Below are 27,958 nucleotides of genomic sequence, written 5' to 3'. Positions count from 1 at the left end.
TGTACTCTATTCCCAGAGTTCTAAGATTTTGAGTTAAAAAAAAATCACAAAAAACATCCTGTTGAAGTTATTTTAAATGTGCTCCTTAAATCAGATTTTTTTTGTTTCTTTGAATTAATTTCTTTAAAAAGTGGCTTAAATGGATGGTGGACATAAGAATTATTGTCCATGTTTGTTACAACACAGATTCCTAGTTTTTACCTCCGAGGATTTTTAATTCAGAAAATCTGGGATCTGCCTTTTTAAATGCCATCCCGTGTGATTTTGATGCAGGAGGTATGTGGATGACCCTTTGAACCTTTTTTTTCAACCATGTGGAAAGGTGTGTGAAAATATTGATGTATAACAAAATCAATAGATCCTCTGAAAAATCCTATTGTATCGAATCACCTATTAATTGAAAGAGTACTTGTGAAAAGTTTGTAAGGCATCATGCTTATAATGAGTCATTTTTATAATCTTGGTTGTAATGGTTATTTTGAAGCAAGCTGGCTGTGATCATGTGTTAAACTCCAAGGCCAGGAGAGACAAATGTGGAGTGTGTGGTGGGGATAATTCTTCATGCCGGACAATGGCAGGTGTCTTCAACAGTGCTCATTATGGTAAGCTATGTATTTTTCTAATTTTCCCTCATATGTGGTGTAAAAATGGAATATAATCAATTTCACTTCTCTTTAAAATTAGTAGGAGAATATATCATATTTTCTATTCTGAGACTTTGCTAGGACAATCTTTTCCTTTTTATGGTAGCAAATGTAGTTCTGTAGAATTTTCTTTGCAAAATGAAAAATGGATTTTTTACAGTTTATCAGCCTTAAATTGTGTTCAAACAGTTAAGTTAGTATGAATTGCTTCAATTAAAGCAGTATAATTTAAAACCAACACTTTGTTTTTATCCGTATGAAAAGTATAGTACATTTTACACTCGGGTGATGCTTATGAATCTCAATCACTAGATTTGACATTATTTTTGTGGTTAAGATCCATTATTTTATAGGAGCCACACACATTTGATCCAGTTAAAAATGGCACATTTATCAGTTTGGTCTGTATCCACTGAAAAACATTTTTTTTTTTTGTAGAAAACCACATGTACCACATTAGGATCAAATATATAGCCTTGCCAAAATTGTATTATGAATTAATCAGTTTGCAAATGGAAAAAGATGTTAAATTCATTTGTACAGTTGTAGCCTTTGTCACATTTCTGCCCCCTGGTGGTAGCCTTTGTCTTTCACATTTGCAATACCTAGAAATTGCTTTGTTGAAAACAATAACTGCAAAGACCTGAGTAGTGGTGGTAGTAGGAATATTTTATAGTGAAAAAATTAATTAAAAATGTTTCTGGTAGTCTGTTGGCTTAAAACCAATATGCATGCAGTATATGTAGTTTCAGACCATTTATTACTTTATTTTTAAAATCTGATCCCCTAAAGGGAAATAGATAAAGGTGCTCTAAAAACATGCAAGGTAATCTATCAGGGCTACAAACTTAATCTTTGATTTTTATCTTTTATTCATTTTGAGAGAGAGCATGTGCAAGCACATGTGGGGCAGGGGCAGAGAGAGGGGAGAGAGAATCCCATGCAGGCTTTGCACTGCCAGTGGGAGCCTGATGCTGGGCTCGAACTCCTGAACTGTGAAATCATGGCCTGAGCCAAAACCAAGAATCAAACACTAAACGAACTGGCCACTCAGATAGATGCCCCAAATTTAATCTCTTAAGACTTCCTAATTTTGTTCCACATTTAACAAAGTATATGAGAAAAATCACAAGTTTTTATGCATGTATTAAATAGAAAGAAAAACTAATAAGGAGAAGGAACCACTTATAATAATCACTAGAGCAAAATTAATGGCTCACTCTAAACCCGAGAGTATTTGGAAAACTATGTAGTAGCAATGTTTATGGTGTAGGGAAAACACTTCTTAATATACACCATTTCCTCATCTTTTGAGCAGTGCCAGTATTGTTAAATTTGGTCTCATAGAGTAGAAATATTTTAATTTCCTTAAAATAAACGTTTTACGGGGTGCCTGGGTGGCACAGTCGGTTAAGCGTCGGACTTCAGCCAGGTCACGATCTCGCGGTCCGGCTCTGGGCTGATGGTTCAGAGCCTGGAGCCTGTTTCCGATTCTGTGTCTCCCTCTCTCTCTGCCCCTCCCCTGTTCATGCTCTGTCTCTCTCTGTCCCAAAAATAAATAAACGTTGAAAAAAAAATAAACGTTTTACTTCTGCCATGATAACGTATTAGTGGACTTTTAAGAATAATGTAACATTTTGGAGGTAGCTACAGAAATTCCTGCTTACAGTAGAAACTAAATGCTTAAAAAATGTTATTAACTTTATTTTGCTGTTCACTGAATCTCTGTGTAAACATAGAGCAATGAGCAACTATTTTCATCTCTTCCAGATTTTTGAATAGCATTTGAAACCCCGATTTTTTTCCCATTAGAAAATAGAAAATCCAAAAGTATTCGTCAAATTTAAAAATGAATGTGTTCTAAATATCTCAAGAACTAGAATCATAATTTCCATTCTCATTCTACATTCAGAATTTTAGAAGAAAAATTAGGAAGTGTACTTTAAGATTCCAAATTCAGGATATTTCTACACAACAATGTTTTCTCAATCCTTAGTAATTTGTGGTTTTCTACAAAAAAAAAATTCAAAAAGAATAAACACTGTATCATTTTTTGAAGATGAAATTAAGTCTGACTATACTATTCAGATTTTTCAGTCATTCAGTAATAGTCTCTGGGCCATCAGCTTGTGAAAATTAACACGCATAAAATTATATTGCAGGTTATAATGTTGTTGTCAGGATTCCCGCAGGAGCAACAAACATTGATATTCTTCAGCACAGCTATTCTGGAAAACCAGAAGATGACAATTACCTTGGTAAACATTTCTAGTAAACAGCAGCCAATATGTGATTTGTGTGCAATTTCATGGAGGTCTGCGGTTGATGTGAATTCTTGGAAGGCAAGAAGAGCCCCTTGAGCAAACAGGCATTTCAGTTCATACTCGGCTCAAGTCATCTGACTCCCTGAATGTTTTCCTCTTGAGTTATATGCTAGATCTTCTTTTTTAGAGTGCGCACACAAATGGGGGAGAGAGGCAAAGGGAAAGAGACCATCATAAGCGGGTGCCATGCTCGGCACAAAACCCAAAGTGGCGCTCCATCCTACAATATGAGGATCATGACCTGTGCTGAAATCAAGAGTCAAACACTAACTTGACTGAGCCACCGTAAGGCCCCCTAGATCTTACTGTTACAGACACTGAACAAAATTCTGAAAAATTTGCTTTATCCCCATAAGAGTGTGTTATATAACCAAAGGTTATATTCAGTTAAAGTTGCATGTATATTTAGAATATAAAGATTCCAAATTCAGGATATTTCTACACAACAGTGTTTTCTGTTAGATTTAGAATATAAAATCTTTTTATCTAAAATTATAGACTTCTTTGGGGTTAAATGTTCTTTAAAGAGTTTCATTGAATGTTTTAACCACGTATCAAAAGTACTTAGAGACTTGAAAAAAAAAGCTTCTCTTAAAGCAAGACTGAGAATTGATTTCAGACTTTTAAATGTTAATAAATATAGTCACAGTATGTTGTTCTTCAACTACTTCCAGGGTATAAACTTTGTTGTTTATTTTTGGAAATTAGCTTTTGGCTTTAAAGAATTTCGCTTAGGCCCAAAGAAAAGAATGCTTTACAAATCCTTTACCTTCTGTCTGGGAGATACCTTAATATTGACTTACCCCAACTCACCACGCTGGAATTAAGGGGTGGTATAGAGCTGATACCGAAAGTATCTGTTTCACAATAATGTGAAATACTGGCCCAAGTTATCACAGCTTATAAGTAGGAATCTGAATCTATAATGAAGAGCTTATCTCAGGACTTAAATTGACATTATAAAGTAAATGCAAAGGGAACAAGTGCTTCATGGATGCAGATTTTCCTTTTGAGTTAATGAAAAAATTTTACAATTAGAGGTGGTAGTTGTATAACATTGTGAATATAATGCCATTGAATTGCTCAATTTAAAATGGTTAATTTTAGAGACGCTTGGGTGGCTCAGTTGGTTAAGTGTCCGACTTCGGCTGGGGTCATGATCTCACGGTTCATGGGTTCAAGCCCCGCATCGGGCTCTGTGCTGAGCTCTTGCTCAGAGCCTGGAGCCTGCTTCAGATTCTGTGTCTCCTTCTCTCTCTGCCCCTCCTCCACTTGCACTCTGTCTCACCCTGTCTTTGAAAAAAAAAAATGTAAAAAAATACATATAAAATGGTTAATTTTATGTTCAATCGATTTCCCCTTTGTAAAAAATGCAAACAAAATTTTTCAAAGAAAACCAAACCTAAATATTTTGATATTTTCCTTTTTCATTTTGTTGCATTTCTTTTCCTTTGCCAAAAATAGTATCTAGGTGCATGTACATAGATATATATGCAACCATATTGTAGATTTTTTAATATGCTGCTCTTAGGTTCCAAATGTAGATATTTGTATCTTCCTAGGAATGGACAACAGGTTCTGCCCAAGTTTAAAAACTAGAAATGTTTACCAATAAGGTATCAATATACTTTATAAGAGAGGTACTAATGGGACTGTCAAAGTGTAACTTGAGCAAATAGGTGAAATTATTAGAAGGGATTTGGAAGCATATTTATAAAATCAGCTTTGGTAACCAAAAGTAGTAAAATGTATATGTTTTTTTTTTCGCAGTAAATTTTATTTCCCTTAATTATAATATGACTGACAGTTCTGTAAATGGACCTATCCACTTTGGATAAAGTACAAACTCATTAGAGGAATTTTCATTTTAGAGGCTATGTCTAGAGCTTTACTGGTTTTTCATTGGACTCAGGAAAATATGAAGACAGTCATTGTAGTCATACTATGGACTATAGTCCAAATTTATTTGGCAATAATCCCTTCAAGATTGCTTTGTCCAGGGGTGTTGTATTCATTAAGAAGTCTAGCCCTTGGTAACTTGTGTGCTTTGGGTGAGGTTCTCTGGAGGGCCACACAGATGTTTTCTGGAAAGCTTATTGTTCTACTGAAAAGTATATAAGTAAAGGAAGCAAAATAGTGCTTGATTAGTACGGAGTTTTTATTAGCATAACACTTGAAATATTAGACATCCTCTTGAAAATTAAAAAACACAGTGCTTTACAACTTACACGTTTCTACAAACATTTTCTATATTTGATCCTGATTCAAAAGACTGTGAAGCAGGAATTAATATTCCTGGTACAGTTAGGAAACTAAGCAACTGGTTTGTCCAAGATCACATAGAACCATATGAATATAAACCCATTGTTCTCAGGCCAAATTTGGTTCATCTTACTACCCTACTACTGTGGACACCAGGCCAGTTTAGATTTTAAAAATAACTAATTGTGAGTATATACTATACTACTTTATGTATATACAAATATATAGTGGATAAATATACACATACACGTATTTGATATGCTTATATTAACACCTCAATGGGAATGAGAACACGGGGCATGAACAGAAGGGGAGATAGGAGTATTCTGGAAAGCAGTCATGTACGTGTGTCAGTAGCCATAGTGCCTCTCCATGAAAAAGATCCAGACATTTATACAGAGAATAGTATGGCCATTGGATGGCCTTTTAGAATATAGACTCCTAGAATTTTATAGCTTTGTATATTTTTTCCAAGACAAGTATAAATGGAACACTGCCACAGTCTAGATGTTCTTTCTTGCCTCACCATCCATGATCAAAACTGATTGAGCTGATGTGTCTTCTGGGTCTATGATTTCTGTTTTCCCTCTTCCTGTATGTCCCCTCTAAAACTGCAGGACTCATGAAAGATGATCTTCTCAGGGTGAATTTAATATCCTAAACTGATAGGCTATAGTTTTTCCCTAAGTATGGATTAGATAACATATTACAGTAAAATAAAATTTGTTTTACAAATTAATTTACATTAATATCAGAAAAGAACTTGAATTTTAAAGTTTAAATATTGTGCTGTTGACTGTACTGTTTTTCTATTTCATGGGTGCTATTCTTTTACAGCATTATCTGACACTCAGGGGAATTTTCTTTTAAACGGGAATTTTGTTGTAAGTATGTCAAAAAAAGAAATCAACATACAAGGAGCTATTTTTGAATACAGTGGTTCAAACAGCTCAATTGAAAGAATTAATAGTACTGATCGGCTGGAGGAAGAAATTGTTCTGCAGGTAAATTCTCAGGGGTCCTTAATAAGACTTAGTTTTAATCCTGTAAGTTGATGGTTAAGGGCTTTGCGTTTATTAAATATAATAATGATGTCTTTCAAGAATATATTTTTATGAATTAATTATATGCTCCTGTGTATTTTTGAGGTTTTGTGTGTGGGTAATTTATACAACCCTGATGTACGATATTCCTTCAATATCCCTGTGGAAGAGAAGAGCGACTTGTTTGCTTGGGATCCGCATGGACCATGGCAAGACTGTACCAAGATGTGTCAAGGTACCCTGGAATTAAAGAGGCAGAAGTGTGTGTATGCTGATATAACTTGGGATACTTTGGGGGCTGTCTGCCTCTGGAATTCCCCAACTGTCTACACACACACACACACACACACACACACACACACACACACACACCATCACAAAGACACACAAAGGTTTCTTTTATCTCTGACTTTCCTCCCCACTCATTCTTATACTTAACAGCCTTTTCTATCTCTACCTTTTCAGGCATTTTCTCTTACTGCATTTTTTCATTCTTTCTCTGTCACAAGAAATTTCTCTAACTTGTACATTCATCCCCCCTTATTGATGGATGATACATTCCAAAAGACCTCCACTAGATGCTTGAAACTGAGGATGGTATCTAACCTCTTAGGTGCTATGTTTTTTTTTTCCTATACATACATACCTATGATAAAGGTTAATCTATAAATTAGGCACAGTAAGAGATTAACACTAACTGGTAATAAAATTGAACAATTACAACAATATACATTTGACCCTTAACACAGGAATTAGGAGTACCAACACCCACGCGGTTAAAAATTGATATATAACCCTTGACTACTAATTTTAACTAATAGGTTACTCTTCACTGGAAGCTTTACTGATAACAAGCAGTTGATTAACATGTATTTTGTATGTTGCATGTATTATATGCTGTAGTTTCACAGTAAAGTAAGCTGAAGGAAAGAATGTTAAAATCATAACAGAAAATACATTTATGTTACAGTAGTGTATTTATCAAAAAAAAAAAATAAATGAAGAGAGCCATACAGTTCAAGCCTATATTGATCAAGGGTTACCTGTACTTAAAAGTTCTGTGAATGTTGTTGCAAACTTTATTGTACTGTACTCCCCCTCCTTGTGGTGATGTGAGGTGATAAAATGCTTTTGTGATGAGATGGAAGTGAGGTGAATGTTGTAGGCTTTGCGACAGCATTAGGCTATACTGACCCTTGCCAAGGTACATTAGGAGGTGGATCATCTTCTGGACCACAGTTGACTGCAGGTGACTGAAAGTACAGAGAACAAAACCACAGATGAGGGATAGTATTGTATATGGTTTCCCTCTCCTCCACTCCCCTCCATACACTCTCCTAATAACCTGTCTCCTTCCATTGTTAGGGGTCTGACATTCTTCCGTTCCTCTTCCTTCCATGAACACAGGGAAATATATTTTGTACTGATGGCATGAATCCCTGAAAGAGGAATAGTTTGAAATGGAAAAGCCACGGGCATTTACAGTAGGGAAAGAAAATGAAGAGTGGGGTCTTTGGGAAATCTGTAATCGTGTATACTTAATGGTGTAATACTTTAAAAATCAGTTAAATTTGAGGGACTACTTTGTTTCAAAGTAAGACCCCAGTCCTGCATTCAAGTTTTACCTTCTGGTGGATGAAACCAGCACGAGTAGATTTTCTTGGCTTACAGTGGTGAATGTAATGTGACAGGTATGCACAGAGAGCCACAGGAAAGGTGGAGCAGGCTGTGAGGAGATTCAGCCTGAAGGTGCAGGGAAATTTGATGCACTGGAAAGTAGTTCTCACGGGGCCTAGAGAAAAGGTTTGAGAATTTAGGGGAGCAGTAATTCAGAGGAGGGGGGTTCTTAGAACCATATGGAAATGAGCTGAAATAAGGTGGGTTGCCAGAGGCAGTAGCCATAGAGGTGATGGGAATGTGAGGGACACACTAACAAACTGACCTCAAGGTACCGAGGAAATGGTGGTGTCCTCTTCAGAAAAAAATCACAGGCTTGGTCCTGTGATGCTGGGATAGTGGTACTCAGAATGCTTGCATGGGAACAGATGTTTTTGTCAGGACAGCGTCTCTGGAGGGAGGCTGCTGTAGATGGTGCAAGACTGACTAGGATAAACACTGGAAGGAGGAACAATAGTAACACAGGAGGAGACATTGATTTTGACAGAGGGACCCTAGATTTGCCTTACAGAAGGGAATGGAGATTTGGGAAGCGGGGAACGGCATTGCAGCACCCACTAGGCATGCTGGGCTGTGGCAGTAGATATGGGGAGCTAGGAACAAGCACAAACATCAGGTGAGTGAAGGAACCTTCTAAAATGGCGGGGGGTGGGGGGAGGGACATACCAAGTAAAGAACAGCAAGCTCCAAATGGAAGGTTCCACAAGACCTGATGAAATGGTTTGGGAGTCTGAACTGCACAGCGGTCTCTTAAATAATTTTGTGCTAGAGGGGAAAAGGTATTAGTTGATTTGCCACATAGTATACTATGATGATATTCCCTCTTTATGTGTAACTTTTTAGTTTGTCTAAAATGAAATTCCTTCAGTCTTTTCTGTATACGGAATGTCCTCCGTTCCCAGACTTTGTGAGAGCTATAAATTTCATCTTCATATTTTCAAGTACATTACTTAATCTGTCCGTTTCAATTTTCCTGTACTTTTTCATCTGTTATTGTGGCCCTCTTTTCTCTTGCTCTAATTTGGTTGTTTTGCTTTTAGTCCTGATACATGGCTACCCTCTTGAACCTCTGCTTCATTATTTTTCTGGGATTCTCTTTTACTTTGTGTTGGATTCCTGGTTTTCTAAATCCCATGAATTCTTTTACTTCCCCACTGGTGGAACATATTCCTCAGGATATTCTTGAGAAACAGAGGTAGTTGTTTTCTGTTGTGGTGGTGGTGTGGTGTTATGGTTTTTTTGTTGTTGTTGTTTTTGTTTTGTTTTTGTTTCGAGACTTTTCTTATCTGAAAGTAGCATTATTCTACTTTCACATTTGATCAGTAGTTTGGGATAAATTGTAAGCTAGATGATTGTCCTTTAGAATTTTGACAGTCATCTTTTCTGATTGCCTGTGTTTCTATGTGACACTTTCCACGGTGGTAGTTTTGTGGCTCCTCTCTAATTCTAGTGGTATGAAATTTCGGGACAATTGGCCTTGATGTTGGTGTTTTTTTTCATCTATTTTCCTAGGTCATTAGGATGGCATTCACATTTGGAAATGGATTCTTTGACTTGAGAAATTTTACTGCATAATTTCTTTGATAGTTTCCTCACATTAAATTTTCTCCTCCACTTTTCTGAAATGTGTATATTTTGGACATTCGACCTCCTCGACTGATCTGAATTACGTGGTTAATGTTTTTGCTCATAACCTCTTGATTTTGTTTCATAAATGTGTCATATCTGTGTCTCTGACCATATTAATCATAGTCTTTAAATATTCTCTCTGACCTGTTTCATTTTAGTCTTTGTTTTTATTTTGGTCTCTTTTGTGTTAGTGGATTTCCTGAAATGTCTGCTGATACTTTGCTGTTGATATTTAAGGCTAAAACGCTACAAGTTCTGTGTTGGTCAGACAAGTCAAGTAAGACCTCATTATAGAGTAATGGATCACAAAATGACCCTTTCATGTGTCATTGGGGAGAAGCCCCACATGTCATTGTCAGTTGATTTTTGGGGGGCTAAAGAGCCTCTCAAGAGAGGAATCTTTTCATCTTCAAATGGTCAGCAGGGAGACTGTGGAACCATAAATTTGGCTCGATGCTGGAGGGAAATGGAAAGAAAGATTCCAGTAGGCCTGGTTCTCCTCATTCACTATGGAGACTTTTACTTAATTCCCCCTTTGTGGGCACAGTGCTTCACCAACTTCCCTAAGCTATGTCTGTGTCCTTAAGTTCACCTCTCTAGAGCTTTGCTACCCAATAGGGTAGCCACCAGCCAAATGTAGCTCACCCATTGAAATGTGGTATAAGTGTGAAATGCCAATGGATTTTGAGAACTCAGTATGAAAAAGCTGTAAAATATATTGTAGTTTTCATATTCATAAAATGATATTTTAGATACTTGAGGCTAAACATAAATTTTCATTTCGCCTATGTCTTTTTACTTTATTTAACGTGACTACTAGAAAATGTGAAATCACACACGTGGCTCACATTCTGTTTTTATTGGACAGTGCCACTCTTAACTAGAAGGGTAGGGGGTCTAACTGTTCTTTGTAAATACTTTTCAATCAGTTCTCCATTTTTTTCAGGCCTACCCCTCACACATTCACCTCTTCAGAGGAACTTAGTGTTTTCAATTCCTGGGATTTTCTCTTATTCTTTGGCATGAATGGTTAGTTTCTTTATTCATTTGTCCCCTCCATAGGCTTAAGTTTCAGCTTTCTTGGCTCTGTTAGTTGTATCCATCTACTTTTCATATTTAAAATTTGCTTTTCTTGCCTACTGTGTTTCTTTCTTTAATCTTTTTGTTCTTTTAGGTTAGTGCCTTTTCAAAATTCCTTATGGTTATTTCAGATGGTATTTAGGAAGGAATAAAGATAAACATGCGTGTTCATGTTTAGCTAATGGGAAGTATACAGTTGAACTTTGATGAAACAGAAACTTGATCGTGTCACTGCTGAAAGTCTTCCTGTCTCCACATTGCAGAAAGTGTAAAGTTCTGTCTACTCAGACCCATTATATCTCTTCTTAGTTTGCTTTTTCTGTGGTTATACTGCATACAACAAACCAGCAAATCCAATGGCTTTGAAAACCAAAAGTTTATTTCTTGCTCATGCTGTGTTTTAGCTGCTAATTGGCTATGACTCTTCTTAGCTTGGTATCTACATCCATGTCATTTTTAACTTAAGACCACCTTTTTAGGGCAGTTTTGGGTTTATAGAAAAATTGAGCAGAAAGTATAGAAAATTCACAAATTTTCACCTCCCTCCCTCCCTGCAGTTCATCTATAAACATCTTGAATTAATGTGGCACATTTGTTACAACTGATGCATACTTAAAGTCCATAGTTTACGTTAGGGTTCACTCTGTGTTGTGCATATTATGGGTTCGGACAAATTTTTAATAGTGTGTAGCCACTATTACAGTATCATGAAGAATACTTTGAGTGCCCTAAAAATCCCTCCATGCCCCCTCAAACTTGGCAACCAGTGGTCTTTTTATTGTCCGTGTCTTTTCATTCATGATTCCAGGCTGAAAGATCACCCCACCTGGGGAAGACTGTTTTAGAGACAGAAAAGGGAAAGTGAGCTGGGCAGAAACATATTATGGCTTTTACCACTTCTGCTTACAAGTGGAAAGGTCACAGACTTTTGCACTTGGTTGGCATAAGCCAGTGTCCATGAACAAGGAAGTATATTCCTCCCAAAGGCAGTTGTAACATTGTAGCAAGTGGAGATGTACAATTTTCTTCTAGGGAAAAGGAAAGCAAATAATGGGGGACAGCAATGCACTACGTAGCATCATTGCCAACCCTGACCACTCATTTCTCCACTAACAACCACTCCAGCCATCTCTAATGCATTTCTTTCTCCTCCACATGTGGCCTGCCCTCCTTAAGTCTCTTTACTAAGCAAACTTTCAGTCTTCCAGGATTCAGCTTGCTTACTCTAGAAAGTCATTCCTGACTAAAATGCTAGTCTATCCTGTTGGAATTTTTTTTTTTTTTTTTTTTTTTTGCTTTCTTAGCTAAATCCTTTAGGCTATTAGCAGAATTAAATAATCCTACAACATCTGCTTAAGAGAATTTTTCCTTTGATTTCTAATTTTCCTTTGACAATGGCCAAGGTCTTCATAGAAGAAAAATTGCCTGCGTTCGGAAGAGCGATCATATGGTGGTTTCTGATCAGAGATGTGACCACTTACCACTTCCATTGTTTGTGACTGAAAGGTGCAATACAGACTGTGAACTAAGGTAAAAAAAAAAAAATGTGTAATATAATCAGTGTATGTGTAAAGTAACCAGGTTAAAATCCATAAGTGAACTAAGACGTAAAGCATCTAAAGCATCTAGTGCAGTGCCTACTTGAATGGTCATGTATGTTAATGTCTATCCTTTGTTCCAGCTAATACAAAATTACAGGCTTGATAACTTACTGTGAAACTTGGCAAGTGAAACTTGGCAGTTTATTCATAGTATTTGATGGATACCTCAAACTTCTATCTAGGAAATGGAAACAAATATATAAGTAAACTCTAATCTTAAAATCCGTGGTTTGAAGATCTGAAACAATAAATATTGTAGAATGATGGTGAACTCATGAGCCAATAAACTTTTAAAGTTTGAGGATTAAAGAATTAGTAGATTTGTTCCTCAATCTTCCCAATATTTTGTCCATTAAACATTAAGAAATGTGATCCTAGATCATGGGGCAGGGGAGTTTCCACTTCTAAATTTCCTGTCTTTTGTGGGAGAGGGGCATATTGGTCTTACCGTAAAGCTAAGAACAACCCCATTTAGCGAGTGACCATTAAGATTCAGGGGTGGCCAAAACCTCTTGTTCAGCAAGAATGGTAATTTTTGTATATGTTGTTTAAAGACATAGTGGAAAGAACTGCTTGAAGAAATCTCATCCACTCGTGGAGTGAAGCACCAGGTAATCCTTGAGATGCTACTGGGAATTGAACTCCGTGAACTCTATGCTTCATTATACTGGTGCACCCATATTGCTGGATAGATGGCTAGACTATATATAATTGGGATAGTTTGGCTAAAACTAGCAGATTTTTACTTGCAGAAAAAAAGTTTTTTCTCAGACCTGTCTAAAAACAGAGTACAAGAATGAGAAATGGGATATGCTTTACAAAAACCTAGTTTTCCAACTTCTAAAGGCTTTGTCTTACTGATAGAGTCAGATTCCCAGATATTCCCTGATCATTTTGAGTGATTGCATAGTGAGATTCTACCTGATGAGTTAAATATATTCAGTCTTAAACCTGCCACTAAGTAATTGGGTAATCTTGATCTAGACCAGTTGTTTGCAAAGGTTTTTTTGGGAAATCTTGGGGTTTCTTGGACCTACCTCCCAAACCACCACCAAAAGTCAGAATGAAGTCACCAGGTATAGTGCTGGCTCCCTATCTCCAGCTTTAACCAGACAACCTCCATTTTTATATATTTAAAGAGTTAGATTTTATTTGTGGGGAAAATGATTTTTATCAAAAGTTCAGCATTTCTACCATGTGAACACATATCCCTAGGCCTCATTTTCTCATCTATAAAAATGGAAGTTTGGGTTTATCTCAGAATTTTTCATCGAAATTAATGGTATATCAGGTATCTTCAGGTGGCTTGTTCATTAATTTTAACAATTTTAAAAAATGTATGCAAGAGTTTCTCTGAACCCATTTTTTAAAAAATTTTTTTCTAATGTTTATTTTTGAGACAGAGACAGAGCATGAACGGGGGAGGGTCAGAGAGAGAGGGAGACACGGAATCCGAAACAGGCTCCAGTCTCTGAGCTGTCAGCACAGAGCCCGATGCAGGCTCAAACTCACAGTCTGTGAAATCATGACCTGAGTTGAAATCAGACGCCTAACTGACTGAGCCACCCAGGCGCCCCTGAATCCATTTTTTTTAAACTGCATTAATTAGCATCCCTAAGTAAAATAACCTCCTTTTTTCTAGGTGGCACATCATTGGCAAAAGTGAATGCTCATCCCATTGTGGTCAAGGATATAGGTCCTTAGATGTTCACTGCATGAAGTATTCCATTCATAAAGGACAGACTGTTCCAGTAGATGACCACTACTGTGGTGACCAAGTTAAACCTCCCACACGAGAACCCTGCCATGGTGATTGTGTCTTAACAAGATGGCATTATTCAGAATGGTCCCAGGTACAAATAACCAGTATTACTTAAGAAAAGTTGCCTCTCTTTTCTTATTAAAAATTTGTTATTTAATTATTATTTAATTATTTAATTATTAAAGTATATTTTTGTTAAAATCTTCATTCTTCCCATAGGTCACACTGTTTTCGTTTTGTTTTGTCAGTGTTCTAGGAGTTGTGGAGGAGGGGAAAGGTCTCGAGAATCTTACTGTATAAATAACTTTGGCCACCGTCTTGCTAACAGAGAATGCCAAGAGCTTCCCCGCGTGACGACAGAGAATTGCAATGAATTTTCCTGCCCCAGTTGGGCTACTAGTGAGTGGAGTGAGGTAACATTAAAAAGATGAGGCTAAGAACTGTTACAATTTTCTACAGGAAAGCTTTGTGCTCGAAGGCTTTAAAGAACTCAAAAGTAATTTGTTCTTGCTCTATAAATGTATTATCAAGGCAATAACAAATTAATGGTTCTTAAATTATTTAAATCATATACTATCTGGCAACGGTAACATTAGTGTTGAATATCTAACCATTTTCATAAGAAAGTCCCAGTGTTGACAGTACCCTGAGATATTTACATAACCTAAAGTTTAGTACCTTTTTCTAGAACAAATGGACAGCTGCAGTGGGATTGAAGTGGCTGATGTTACTTGCTGAATATCTCTGGAGCAGTGAAGGGAAACTGTCCTTAGAATGGTCTTTCAAGTACATATCAATGTGTGAATTGATTTTTTTTTTTTTTTTTAGGTATTTGTGTTAACTAATATTGAAAATAATCACTTGTATTTCAGTGTCATGTTACATGTGGAAAAGGAACAAAACAGCGGCAGGTGTGGTGTCAGCTGAATGAAGACCACTTGAGTGATGGTCTCTGCAATCCAAGAACCAAACCTGAGTCTCTAAGACCGTGTGAGCTTCTCGCGTGTGCTTCCTGGCAAGTTGGACCGTGGGGTTCTGTGAGTATATGAGAAGGATTTTCCTGGTTAAATTCATCTTTATAGAATAGCAGAACAATTATGGTGTCTTTACTCTTTGAATGGATGCAGCTAAATTTGGGTTGGCTTCTTGGAAAAATACCCTTAAAATGTGAACTGTTATCTAAACAATTTTTTTTAGTGCCAATTTCACTGTGATAAATAGTTCAGCTTTGCTTTTGATTTCACTTGTTCACTAAAATGCTGCAAATTTATTCTTCAGCTTTGTTTAAATTCTAAATATTTTCATTGTCTGTGTCTTAAATTATCTTTACTGCATTTAGATAGAGTTAAGTTTTGTTGTTGAGAAGTTTTGCCAAACAGACAGCTAGGAATTTGCAGGATGAGCAGTAGTCAGGCTGGATGAAGATGGGCAGCCCATTAACCCATGCAGGTTGTCACCGTGGATAGGAAACCTTGTCTCCTCTTCATTCAACTTGATGATCATCTTTCATTATCTCTTTGAAGATAATTTAGTGTATTAAAAGCCATATATACATACACCAGGTAGATTTTGAAAATTATTTAGTTCTCTTAAATTGTATGAACTCTGCCTCCAACATATCAAGACTCTATTGAAATTTTTACAAAGCTTTTATTTATTTATTTATTTTTGGTTTGTTTATTTTGAGAGAGAACATCCCACCTCACGACCACAAGATTATGATCTGAGCCAAAATGAGGAGTTGGATGCTTAACCAACTAAGCCACCCAGGCACTACTTTACATAACTTAAGAATTTTTTTTTGTTTTGTTTATTTTGAGAGAGAGCACAAGTCGGGGAGGAAGAGGGAGAGGAGGGAGAGAGAATCCCAAGCAGGCTCTGCACTGTCAGCTCAGAGTCTGATGCAAGGCTCGAACTCATTAACCAGGAGGTTATGACCTGAGCCAAAATCAGGAGTCATACGTTTAACCAACTAAGCCCTCCCTACATAACTTTTTAAAGATAGAACAGTTGTCCATTTTAACTTGAATATTTTATTATCTATATTAAATGGAATGATATGTATGGATTACATTTGCTGATTTTGTGTGGAATCTGGTGTAAAGCACTAATAAGATCTGGAAGTATATTAAGAAAACGTATACAACTTTTGAACAATGGCATTTGATAAGTGCTTCTATCCTTTCAGTGCACAGCCACATGTGGACGAGGGTATCAGATGCGTGCTGTTAAATGTGTCAATGAGCTACTCAGCGCAGTCTTAGATGACAGAGCGTGCCACGGAGCTAGTCGCCCAAGTGATAGGCAGGTAAAGGACACCTCTTCGCGGATAGTAAACAAAAAGTCTTGTTACAGGAGGATTCCTGTATTTAACTTATTTCATACATATTTTTTTCCTACTTCTATCCCTTGAAAACATGTTTGTGTACCAGTGTGTTGGAGAATGTATCTTTTTTGGTGTTGCCAGTTTTGTAGCTTTTTTTACGCTTGATCTGCCACTGAATCACTCATTTGTTAGGTATTTTCCTTTGAAATGCACACGGATAGTGTCTATTGTGCATATGAAGTTCTAAAGTGTTTTGTACTACTTGAAAATAGTGTCCTATGTTCATTCAGGATATTTCAGCTTAGTGCTAGTTTTGCTTCTTTCCTTTCAACCATCAGACAGGATGATCCAAACTTTATAATTCGGATTTATACTACCCACTGGGAGCCCTTGACAGTACTTTGTACTTCTGAAAAATAAAAACTTGTGCATCACTAACTTGTAATTCAGCTCTTTTTAAATTAGACGTGCAGAAGAAGAAATGAAGTATAGAATTTGACATAAGTTAGAGTGATGAACTTACTGATATTTTGAGATGCATTTTTCTTTTGAACAGGACTGTTCGGTTATGCCTTGCCCAGTTATTCCTAAAATTGGGGCCACTTCATTGCCAGCTATTCCCATGGGAAAGATAGCTCAGTGGCGACATGGTTCCTGGACCCCAGTAAGTGAAATCCTTTAAGAAGTACAGTGTTTGTCTAAAAGCCTCCATAATACATCAAAATGGTTCCTTTAGGTTAGCCAAATGAATGTTATGCATTCATTCTCAGGTAGTTTGATGAGTGGCGTGGGGTTCTGAAATGATGTAATGGCTAAATCCTGCTGTATCTTTTGGGAGTGCTGTGTCTCTGGGCAAGAAATGGAAGTTTTCTGGGTCTGTTTTCTAATCCACAAAAGGGGAATGATAATATTTATATGAAGCAGGTGTGAAATTAGGCTTTTTATCAGCCTTCATTTAAGCTATCCACATTTTCATGTTTTTCTAGACTGAAAACGTTAATGTCTTTGGAGTATATGGTTTGCTTTAATCTTACTTGGAAGCTATATTTGTAAGCTTCACGTATTCTCTGAATAATTTATGGGATCATTTAGACTCTGTTAGGTGTTTAAAGTTACTTAAAGTAAGCTGACTTTTAAATTTTTGTTTATTTTTGAGAGAGAGACAGAATATGAGTGGGAGAGGGGCAGAGAGAGAGGGCAACACAGAATCTGAATCTAGCTCCAGGCTCCGAGCTGTCAGCAAGAGCCCCATGTGGGGCTCGAACTCACAGACTGAGATCATGACCTGAGCCAAAGTTGGATGCTTGACTGACTGAGCCACCCATGCACCCCTAAAATAAGCTGTCTTATGAAATGTTTTCTGTATCTTTTTTAGCAAATAATAATCAGTATCCCAAGAAGGTAGTATCTTGTTCTCACTGCAGATATCTTGTTGGTGAAATTTATGATCTGAACTGATCAGGGGGATTCATTGCTCTGACTCTACTTGACTCGGTTTACAATTTTTTTCCAAGAAACATCATGTTTTAGACATTGGAGCAAAAGCTACTTGGGAGGGCTACTATGTAACCTGTTGGTATAATCCTTTTATTTTTTTAAGTGCTCTGTGTCTTGTGGACGAGGTAATCAAGCCCGCTATGTAAGCTGTCGTGATGCTTATGATGGAATAGCAGATGAATCCTATTGTGCCCATTTACCCCGACCTGCTGAAATATCTGTCTGTTTTAACCCTTGTGGAGAGTGGCAAACTGGGAATTGGTCACCTGTAAGTATTTTTAGGAGAAAAAAAATTAATATTTAGTATAATATAATTTACTACGTTACAAATGTTGGCTAAATTTGTGATCAGTGTTCAGCTTCCTGTGGCCATGGAAAAACAACTCGACAAGTTTTATGCATCAACTACCATCAGCCAATTAATGAGAATTACTGTGACCCTGCAATTCGCCCTTTGATCGAACAAGAATGTAACCTGGCAGCCTGCCCACCCATGTACAGTCACTTTCCAAGTTCCTCTGAGCAGCCAAGCCATTTTCCAGGCAGGAATTTTCCATTAACTCACAAACCAGAAGATAATCAAAATCAGAGGGTCCATCTGTCAATCAGCGGAAATCAATGGAGAACAGGACCGTGGGGATCAGTAAGCCGTCTCTATTGAGTTATATTAATTCTGTAATTTTGTTATAGCCTTTTAACAGATAGGTATGTAATGACATCAAATACTTTTAATGCTAAATTTATCTGAAGATCAATAGTTTAAATCGTAAAAGGATTAAGCGATTTTTGATGCAAATTACAAATCCCCAGAGTTCTTATTGAATTATACACTAATGTGATATTATGATTACAGAAGAATGCACTTAAAAACAATCTGGTTGGAGTGCATTATAATAAAAAGAAGCTTCTAATAGGTTAAGACTGTGAAGAAAAATCAAACCTAGAAATTACGTAAAGAGTGCAGTAAGCTGGTATAAAATCATGAAACTACAAAAGGAAATTATAGCTCCTATTTTACATAAAAGTTAGGAGACAAAAAAATAGCAATATCAAAGCTGAGAGACTTAATCTTTGTCTTTTTAATTCCTTCCTAGTGAGATCTTAAAACTTTAATTCCTTTTTACTTCACACCCAGGAACGGGGTGAATTTGCTCTTGCCAGCTTTACTGTTGCACCTTTTCATCGACAAATTCAAGTACGCTCATGTTTCTGGCAGAGTTTCTCGATTGAGATTGTCCCAGTGATGGGGATTTTAGAATGGAGAGTCAGAATGCCGATGCCTTTTCACCGTGTAATTTGACGCTGCGGTGTCTCCGGTGTGTGTGTGTCCTCCTTGTCAGTGCTCCAGTAGCTGTGCGGGAGGCGTGCAGCACAGAGTCGTGGTCTGCCAGGATGAAAACGGACGGAGTGCCAGTTACTGCGATGCGGCCGCGAGGCCCCCAGAGTCCAAGCGCTGTGATTCAGGACCTTGTCCGCGGTGGAACTTTGGAAGCTGGGGAGAAGTAAGTCCCATTTTCTAAACTTGCAGAAATGGTAACATCTCTGAAGACTGAAAGTTGAGTACTTCACCCTGTTCCTGTTGGATGATATAACTTCACTATACTATACAGAAAGATTTACTTTTAGTAAAATCAAGTTCTTCTAATAGACTAAATCACTCATTTGCAATAGGAAACTAGTCCAGATTTTTTAACAGAATCTCCTATGCATGCCAATATGTCTGAAACTAATACCTTTCTAAAACTAGTATATTGTTTTCTTAGAAAATATGGTTGATCTAAAGATAGAAAATTAGATTGCTATATTGGCCATGCTTGTGTCTTATTACTGAGCCATTCATTTAGTGAATTTTCTGAGCAGAAGGTGGTCAATTATCAAGCACTTCATGTGCTGGCATTCTTCTAGACACTGGAGATAGGAAGAATAATTTTTAAAGCCATTGTAATGAATACTAATTCCACCTATATTATGCATGAAAAAGAATAAGACGTATATTGGCTTTAGATGAACAAAATAAACCACCTAGTCAAATATTTTTAATAGGTTTTAGTATATATTTTCCCAGAGTATTTGGAAATCATTGATTAAAGATACATTTCTGACCAGGTGCCAATATCAAGTACATTTTAAAAAGTTCTTTTACCATTTCCAAAATGAAAATGATATTTTTACTCCTGACTTTAGGCATGCTCATTGTAAAAACTCAAACGTTATGAAAAATTACGAAGAGATGAGAACTTTTAACTTTTGATACATTTCCTTCCAGACTTTTCTTCTTGCGTGGGTTCCACAAATAGAATCATATTACATGGGCTTCTTTGCCCCCTGCTGTTGTCATGTAACACATACTGAACATCTTTCCCTGTTTACAAATTTAGATCTTATTAGCTTTCATGGCTAGCCAGGTATCTATTGATAGGCTACCATAAATTATGTAGTTAGTTATTAAATCAGTTTTATTTGACTTGTCTACCTTATAGACCCTTGATATCTTAATGCAACATCTTATGGTATAATTCTCAAAATTTTGTCTAGTTTTTTAATTATAGAACTAACACTTTTTTACTCAGGAAGAAAACTCTAGCATTACGACTTAGGTATGAAACAGTGAATTAAGCAATATAATACTGTCTTTCAAACCACATAGTTTTGAATTTTCTTATTTTTAGTGTACACAAACATGTGGAGGAGGAATAAAATCAAGATTCGTAATATGTCAGTTTCCCAATGGCCAAATGTCACAAGAGCAAAACTGTGAGATCTTAAGCAAGCCACCTAGTGTGGTGCAGTGTCATGTGCATGCTTGCCCTGGTGACGTATCATGGCATCGGGGACCATGGAAGTCGGTACGATAGTGTTCTTATTTTTGTCCATTTTGTTGTGTTTTACTGTGACCCTTTTACCTTAATTTCTTTATACATTGTGGTGCACACTCTCTTATTTTTTAAGCAGATCACTGGCCATCTTGGCTTATGTTACTAAATGTGATAGTTTGGAAGAAGAATCCATTCAGTTTCAAGTAATGTAATATATATAATCTTAGATGTATTTATTTTTTTACAAGTGAATTTTGAACCATAGCACTATTCTAATGGACATATTTTCCTCCAGTACATCTTTGGCTTGTCCTCTAATTATAATTGTTTCACTGTATACATTTGTAAATAATGTTAACATTGTGCTTGTTACAATGGCAAATTAAGGCTGTGTCTTGTTTAAGTGTATAACTGTGCGTGGCTTTTGTCTGTCAATGTCTAGTAACTGATCCAAAAGCAAATAACATTCTTTAAAACAGTCTTTTTTTTATCATTGTTAAACTTAGTATTTTGTTTGGAAATGTAAAAATATTAAAAGAGAAATTTAAAGTGAATTGTTAAAGTTTGTTACATACATCACAGAAAAATATTTGTATAGTAATTTATATGAATCTTCCACTGTGTGGAGTTACGTTTTGGGGATGTTTTAATTTATTTTTTTTTTTGAAGCCATAGACAAAATTCATAAGTATTGTTCATGACTGGTTTATTTAAGTATATTTCAAATATCCAGGCTTTGAAGAATAATTAATATATAAATATGTTGAAATGAACATTTTGGTCACCTTTCATATTTTAAATCATGAACAATCAAGTATACTTTTTCCAACTGAAGAACTGTCGTGAGTCTGTCTCTATAAAGCTCTACGGTTCTTTACTTGGAAAATAATTATAACTCTGGCTTTATGATCCAACCCTGATGTCTGCACTTGGTTTGCTTTCCCCAAGTCAAAGCTTTACAATGTGATATGAACAAAAGTTCCAATTCCTATTAGAAGAGTAGGTCAAGTTCTAGTTCAGGCTGAAATGCCTCTCTGTAGTCAGTGTGACTGATGGAAAACGACAGGAAAGTTTAACATTATAGGAGGATCTTAAACTGCTGCATCACTTTGTTGGAACTAAAGTAAACCGATTTTGCCATAGAAGGCATTCACATATTTACTTAGTAAAATACTGACCATCTATGTCCAGGTAGTGTAACAGAAATCAAGACCGATTTCTTACTCCTATGGAGTTTTATAGTCTAGTTGGAGAGATTTGAAATAATATAGGAACTCACTATAAAAAGCTACCTTTTTTGGTCAACTATCTTAGTGGAAATTCACCTTCTCTTTACTAGATCTGTTATGGTGTGCTTCATTTTTTTGACATTACAAGCCTAGTTCTTAATAAGGCTATGGATTGTTTCTTGGAGTTTTGTCCCAATTCGGAAAGCAGACTCCTAACCACTTAGAGGGTTAAATTGTAATGGCATTTATTTCCGAACTACCTAAAATTGTTTCAGTGATATTTTTTGTTTGAGGGGTCAGCAGACTATGGCCCATAGATCAAATCTGGCCTATTGCCTATTTTTGTAAATAAGTTTTATAGGAACAGTCATCCACACTTTTTTGTTTTCAAAGTATTACCCATGGCTGCTTTTGGTACTACAGTTATTGTAATAGAGACTGGCTCTTAAAGCCTGAAATATTTACTGTTTGGCCCCTTTTGGGAAAAGTTTGCTGATGCCTGCGCTATGTAATAAACATAATGCTTTTTAAGTTTAGCATAAAATACTGAAAGTTATAGACTATTAGAATTATAAATATTCATTTGGGGTCAGTTTTCAGTGTTTTTCATTCTTCAGTATTTTAAAACCTCCTACGAGGTTTGTCAGCCTTCTCTACATACTCGGTATCGTATTTACACAATTTCTTTCCAGCTTTGAGATACAATTGGCATAGAACGTTGTGTAAGTCTAAGGTATACAGTATCACACAATGTTTATATATTGTGTTGGAAGTCATCTAATACTGTATTCCGATATATTTGTGTCATGCTCTTTTTGTATGTAAATTGTAAGTGAGAAACCTGAATGTTCAGTAAGGTTGTGTGCATGGATAACTTTTTCAGCCTCACAAAAACCAATAACCAAGAAAATACCCAGTTACAAAAAAGTAACACAGAAGTACACAGTTCTTCATTACTGCGTGTCTATTCCAAAAGGATCTCACTGAATAATTCAGACTCTGCACTAGTGAGGAATCGTAGTGTCTTTTTCTCAGAAATTGAAGATGAAAATTTTAAAATCACAATGTTTATATCAGAGTTTTTACAAACTTATTTATTCACTTTTTATAGGTATAAAGTACACACATATTAAAGTGCCTGGATTTCTTTTATTATATGAAGAATTTTATTCCTTAAATTAGCCTTTTATATTAAAAGAGTTTAAGGGATCTGAAATGGTTTTTGTTGTTGTTGTTGTTGTTAGAACTAGATATATAACCTTTTACCTCTTTGTGTTGCTACATATTAGCCAAACTTCAGAATACCTCTTATTAACATATCAGGTTAATGTTCTTTCAAGGGTAACTTTAATTTCAGCAGATCATATACACTAGGTTAGAAAATTACAAATGTGTGTGTATATGTATACATATACATACAGGAATGACATGAAATCTCAAACGTTTCATTTTAAAGTAAAATTGTAAAGTGTTAAATCATTTAAATGTGACTAGGAAGAAAGTTGTAAATACACATTTAGATTTGCTCCATCTTGTGGAAAATCTTGTAATTTATGAGCATGATTAAAGAAATAAATCTTAACATATGTCTGTTAATTTAATGACTATTTTTGTGATTAGTCCATGTGAAATGATTCTATTTTAACCCTTGTTTATTAATGACATGTGTTGTGGCTTTGTGCTTTGCATAATTCGTATGTATGTTGTATTTTTACTACTTGGATCAATACCTGAAATGTTTTAAGTCTCTGAATAGATCCTGTATTGTAATGAAAGCCTCTTTTCTCTTGGTGCTGTTTTTCTTAAATTAACAAATCATTAATTTCTTATTAAACATTTAATTGTTGAATAGTACATGGTGTTAATAATTTGAGTTTTAAGCTATTAATATTTTAAATCTGTTAGAAACTAACATTGGCATTTTAAAAACAAGATCTATTGTTAAGCTATCAATTTTAAATACTAGAAGTTTTTATATTTCTATATATTATAAACAATAAAAATTTATGGTGTCACATTATTTAGTAAAAAATAGATGTGCTCATGACCAAGATGGTCCTTAAAAGGTGAGTAAAAGTTTTGTTTTTCTCTTCTGTTGCATGTCTATTAATGTTACATAGGTAGTCAAACTGTTCTAGCAAATGCCCTTTAAGTAGATTCATAATAACTTATTTTCCCATTATCTCTTTTAACGGGTTCATTTTCCTAGAATGCTTTTATTCTCTACATAAAATGAAGTCATGTTTGGTAAGAAAATAGGCATCCCATTGTGTTCTAGGGTTAATGATCCAACAGAACTAAAGAACTTATTTTTTGTCTTTTTGTTAAGAATTGTTTTTTCCTCTGGGGCGCCTGGGTGGCGCAGTCGGTTAAGCGTCCGACTTCATCCAGGTCACGATCTCGCGGTCCGTGAGTTCGAGCCCCGCGTCAGGCTCTGGGCTGATGGCTCGAAGCCTGAAGCCTGTTTCCGATTCTGTGTCTCCCTCTCTCTCTGCCCCTCCCCTGTTCATGCTCTGTCTCTCTCTGTCCCCAAAATAAATAAACGTTGAAAAAAAAATTAAAAAAAAAAAATGTTTATTTTTGAGAGAGACAGAGGCAGAATGCGAGTGGGTTAGGGGCAGAGAGAGAGGGAGACTCAGAATGGGAAGCAGGCTCCAGGCTCCGAACTGTCAGCACAGAGCCTAATGCGGGGCTCGAACTCACAGAGCTGTGAGATCATGACCTGAGCTGAAGTCAGACGCTCAACCGACTGAGCCACCCAGGCACTCCCACGAGACAACTCATTAAAAAAAGACAGCTTGATATTTGAATCTTCTAGATTCTAGGACTTTCTCCCAAAGTGTTTCTTTTTTTTAAACGTATACAGAGGCTTGTATCTGTAATCTCTAATGTGACAGAGAATGCAACCAACAGAAGCACTTTTAGCAATGAGCATGTGGTACCAGCATATACCTAGTAAATCTATACTGTCAAGTTCACAGTCTCCTGTAACAAAAGAACGTTGAGGGTCTCAGGGCAGGGATTGGGAGGCTTCTTCCACTGGGGCTCTCACTCTGGATGAAAGAAACTTGTTACTGCTCTCCCTAAGGCCAGCAGCAGCCAGGGGAAAGGTAATGTGTGGGGAAATGGTTCAAGAAACTGTCAATTCTTTGTGGAGTGGATAATTCAGTAAAACTATAGTAATTTATTTTCTTATATTTGGAAAAGATCTACATAACCGTAGTAAAAAGCTGGAAACCTATTTTATTCCATGTTATAGTTGAACATACTTTATCAGGAAGTATTAAACTGTTTCCATTTGTTGCTATGTCTTTCTACTATACATCATGGGCTGTCACCAAGGTAATGTGCATCCCCTACAGGTTAGACACTGGGCACTAGATAAATCAGGCACAATCCCTGCATACAAGAAGTTTTCAGTTTAGTGATGAATGTACTACATAAACAAATGGTCAGAATGCAGAATTGGATTCCTTTTTCATTTCAGTAACTATGTGATTTATAATATTTCAGACTCCTAATACTGGGACCTTAATACACTGTAATTATCCAATAATTAGTGATGAGGATTGTACTTGAGAACATAATTTTGACAGATTTTTCTAGAAAGCCTAACTAGTAGGATATATTTCATTATAACCTGGCAAGAAATGCGTGGTGTCCTAAGTCCCTATGTGAGAATTGTTTTTCATAATTTGGGCATCTGCCTCCTTGATGTAGGTGGCTTTCATGCCTCACCAAAAGGGAGAGCATGCGCCAAGATAGAGGATGGTATGAAGATAATCTTGGAGACACAAATGGACCTTGTAAGTTTAAAATGGAAAAACCTAGAAAAAATTTAAGTAGATATATACTGATGAGATCATAAGAGACTTGTGTTTTATACTGAATGAAGTTAGAATGTTAACTCTAAAAAAAACATGAAATGGTGATATTCTGTTTTTCTTTACACATCTATATTAAAATGGACATGTGTTGATAATTCTGTATTCCCAGACATAATGGTTGGAATGGTTAAGAATCTCTGGAAATAGATTTTTAGATGTTTTATAAGAACATACTCTCAGTTCTCTACAATATCTCTGTACTCTGATTCTGTTTATGTAGGATATATAGGCATTGTTAATATTAGTGCAATTAGGTACTCTAATTGTATTTGTCAACTTTCAGTAGTTTGAGAAAACCATTTTAGTTCCTATATAATCACAGGAACAACAAAGGTTTTGACATTAATGTTGTAAAGCGTCTCTTTGACATTTTCTAGACTGTTCTCTATTTTGATCATAGGTAACATTTCTCAAATACATTACAAATCTATAAAACTGTTAGAGTAATCTAATTTTTATTTGTTTAAATGCATATTTTCTTAATGTTTATTTTTTTTGAGAGTGGGAGTGGGGAAGGGGCAAAGAGAGAGGGAGACACAGAATCCGAAGCAGGCTCCAGGCTCTGAGCTGTCAGCACAGAGCCCAACGTGGGGCTTGAACTCACGGACTTGGGAGATCATGACCTGAGCCGAAGTTGGATGCTTAACTGACTGAGCCACCCAGGTGCCTCAGGAGTAATTTCATTTTTAAAAAGGGGTAGGATAATGGGGATTAAGGAGTGCACTTGTGATGAGCACTGGATGAAGTATGGAATTGTTGAATCACTCTATTGTATCCCTGAAATGAATGTAACACTTTGTTAATGAGACTGGAATTAAAAAAAAAAAATTTAAGGGAGTACTGGCTGGCTCAGTTAAGCATCTGACTTGATTTCAGCTCAGGTCATGATCTTGTGGCTTTGTGGGTTCCAGCCCCACACTGGGCTCTGCTTTGGCAGCATGGAGCCTTCTTGAGATTCTCTGTCTCCCTCTCTCTCTGCCTCTTCCCTGCTTGTGCTGGCTCAAAATAAAAAAGTAGGATGGTGTTTCATTAGTTTTGAAAATCTTGGTTCAACACTGTTACAGAAGTTCAAAACTCTGGTTTATCCCAATGTGTGACTTCTGTAGCTTCCATAGCTGAAAAAATTATTTCATGGAAATACATACCTTCTTACGGAAAAAAGTTTATCACTGGGTGTTTCTGTTGTATATTAGTAACTGACTTTATAATTACCGATTATACAAAAAAAATTGTAACAAATTTTCATTTTCTATAATGTCTTTCAGCTCTTGAAAAGTACTAGAATGAATTCTATATTTTTCAAGTTTGTAATTTTGCTTTATTTCAGTAGAGTGGACACAGGGTATTGGTTCAGGAGTACACTACCATGATTCTACAGCTCTGTACTGTGCTGTGCTCCCCACAAGTGTGGCTATGACCTGTCACATACAGTGCTATTATAACACTATTGACTGTATTCCTTATCTGAGGGACTTCTTCATTCCATAATTGGAAGCCAATACCCACTACTTCCTTTCACCCATTTTGCCTCTTCCCCCTCAGGCAGTCACGGTTTGCCCTCTGTATTTATGGGTTTGTTTCTGCTTGGTAGTTTTGCTTTTAAGATTCCACATATAAGTATCATAACATTTGCCCTTGACTTCTTTGGCTTAGCATGATACCTTCTAGATCCCTCCATGTTGTCACAAATGGTAAGATCTTACCCTTTTTATGGCAGAGTGATATTCCATTGTGTGTATGTACCACATCTTTATCCATCAATGGACACTTAGGTAGCTTCTATGTATTGGTTGTTGTAGATGCTTCAATAGACATAAGGATGCATATAGCTTTTTGAATTAATATTTTCATTTTGGAGGGAACAAATATCAATAGTGGAATAACCAGATCTTACGGTGGTTCTATTTTAATCTCTCAAGGACCCTCCATACTATTTTCTAGGGTGGCTGCATCACTTTACAAGGGTTCCTTTTTCTCCATGCCTGAGCCAACACTTATCAAAAAGACTTGTATCAAAAAGATAAGTGTAAGGTGACATCTCCTTGTGGTTTTGATTTGATTTCCCTGATAAGTGATATTGAACATTGTTTCATGTGCCTGTTGGTCATCTTGGGAAGAATGTCTCTTCAGGTGCTCTGCCCATTTTTAATTGGATGATTCTTGTGGTGTTTTATAACTTTG

At 36.3% G+C, this 27,958-nt stretch overlaps 1 protein-coding gene across 1 annotated transcript in view; it reads left to right on the top strand.

Annotated features, from left to right (window-relative positions):
- The window catches only part of ADAMTS20 (ADAM metallopeptidase with thrombospondin type 1 motif 20), a 176,923-nt gene that overhangs the window by 81,186 nt on the left and 67,779 nt on the right, over positions 1 to 27,958 (top strand). The window contains exons 15-28 of the mRNA XM_043563431.1: positions 485 to 602; positions 2,807 to 2,902; positions 6,068 to 6,234; positions 6,379 to 6,508; positions 12,063 to 12,189; positions 13,903 to 14,113; positions 14,271 to 14,435; positions 14,895 to 15,059; positions 16,211 to 16,330; positions 16,905 to 17,012; positions 17,949 to 18,113; positions 18,198 to 18,488; positions 19,186 to 19,347; positions 20,515 to 20,691. Of these exons, the coding sequence (XP_043419366.1) occupies positions 485 to 602; positions 2,807 to 2,902; positions 6,068 to 6,234; positions 6,379 to 6,508; positions 12,063 to 12,189; positions 13,903 to 14,113; positions 14,271 to 14,435; positions 14,895 to 15,059; positions 16,211 to 16,330; positions 16,905 to 17,012; positions 17,949 to 18,113; positions 18,198 to 18,488; positions 19,186 to 19,347; positions 20,515 to 20,691 (2,202 nt within the window). The remainder of the gene's footprint in view (positions 1 to 484; positions 603 to 2,806; positions 2,903 to 6,067; positions 6,235 to 6,378; positions 6,509 to 12,062; positions 12,190 to 13,902; positions 14,114 to 14,270; positions 14,436 to 14,894; positions 15,060 to 16,210; positions 16,331 to 16,904; positions 17,013 to 17,948; positions 18,114 to 18,197; positions 18,489 to 19,185; positions 19,348 to 20,514; positions 20,692 to 27,958) is intronic.

Source organism: Prionailurus bengalensis, chromosome B4 (genome assembly GCF_016509475.1).
Source record: "Prionailurus bengalensis isolate Pbe53 chromosome B4, Fcat_Pben_1.1_paternal_pri, whole genome shotgun sequence".
In the NCBI taxonomy this organism is placed as follows: Eukaryota; Metazoa; Chordata; class Mammalia; order Carnivora; family Felidae; genus Prionailurus; species Prionailurus bengalensis.
Note: the sequence above shows the minus strand (reverse complement) of the source record. Positions and strands in the feature narration are given on the sequence as shown.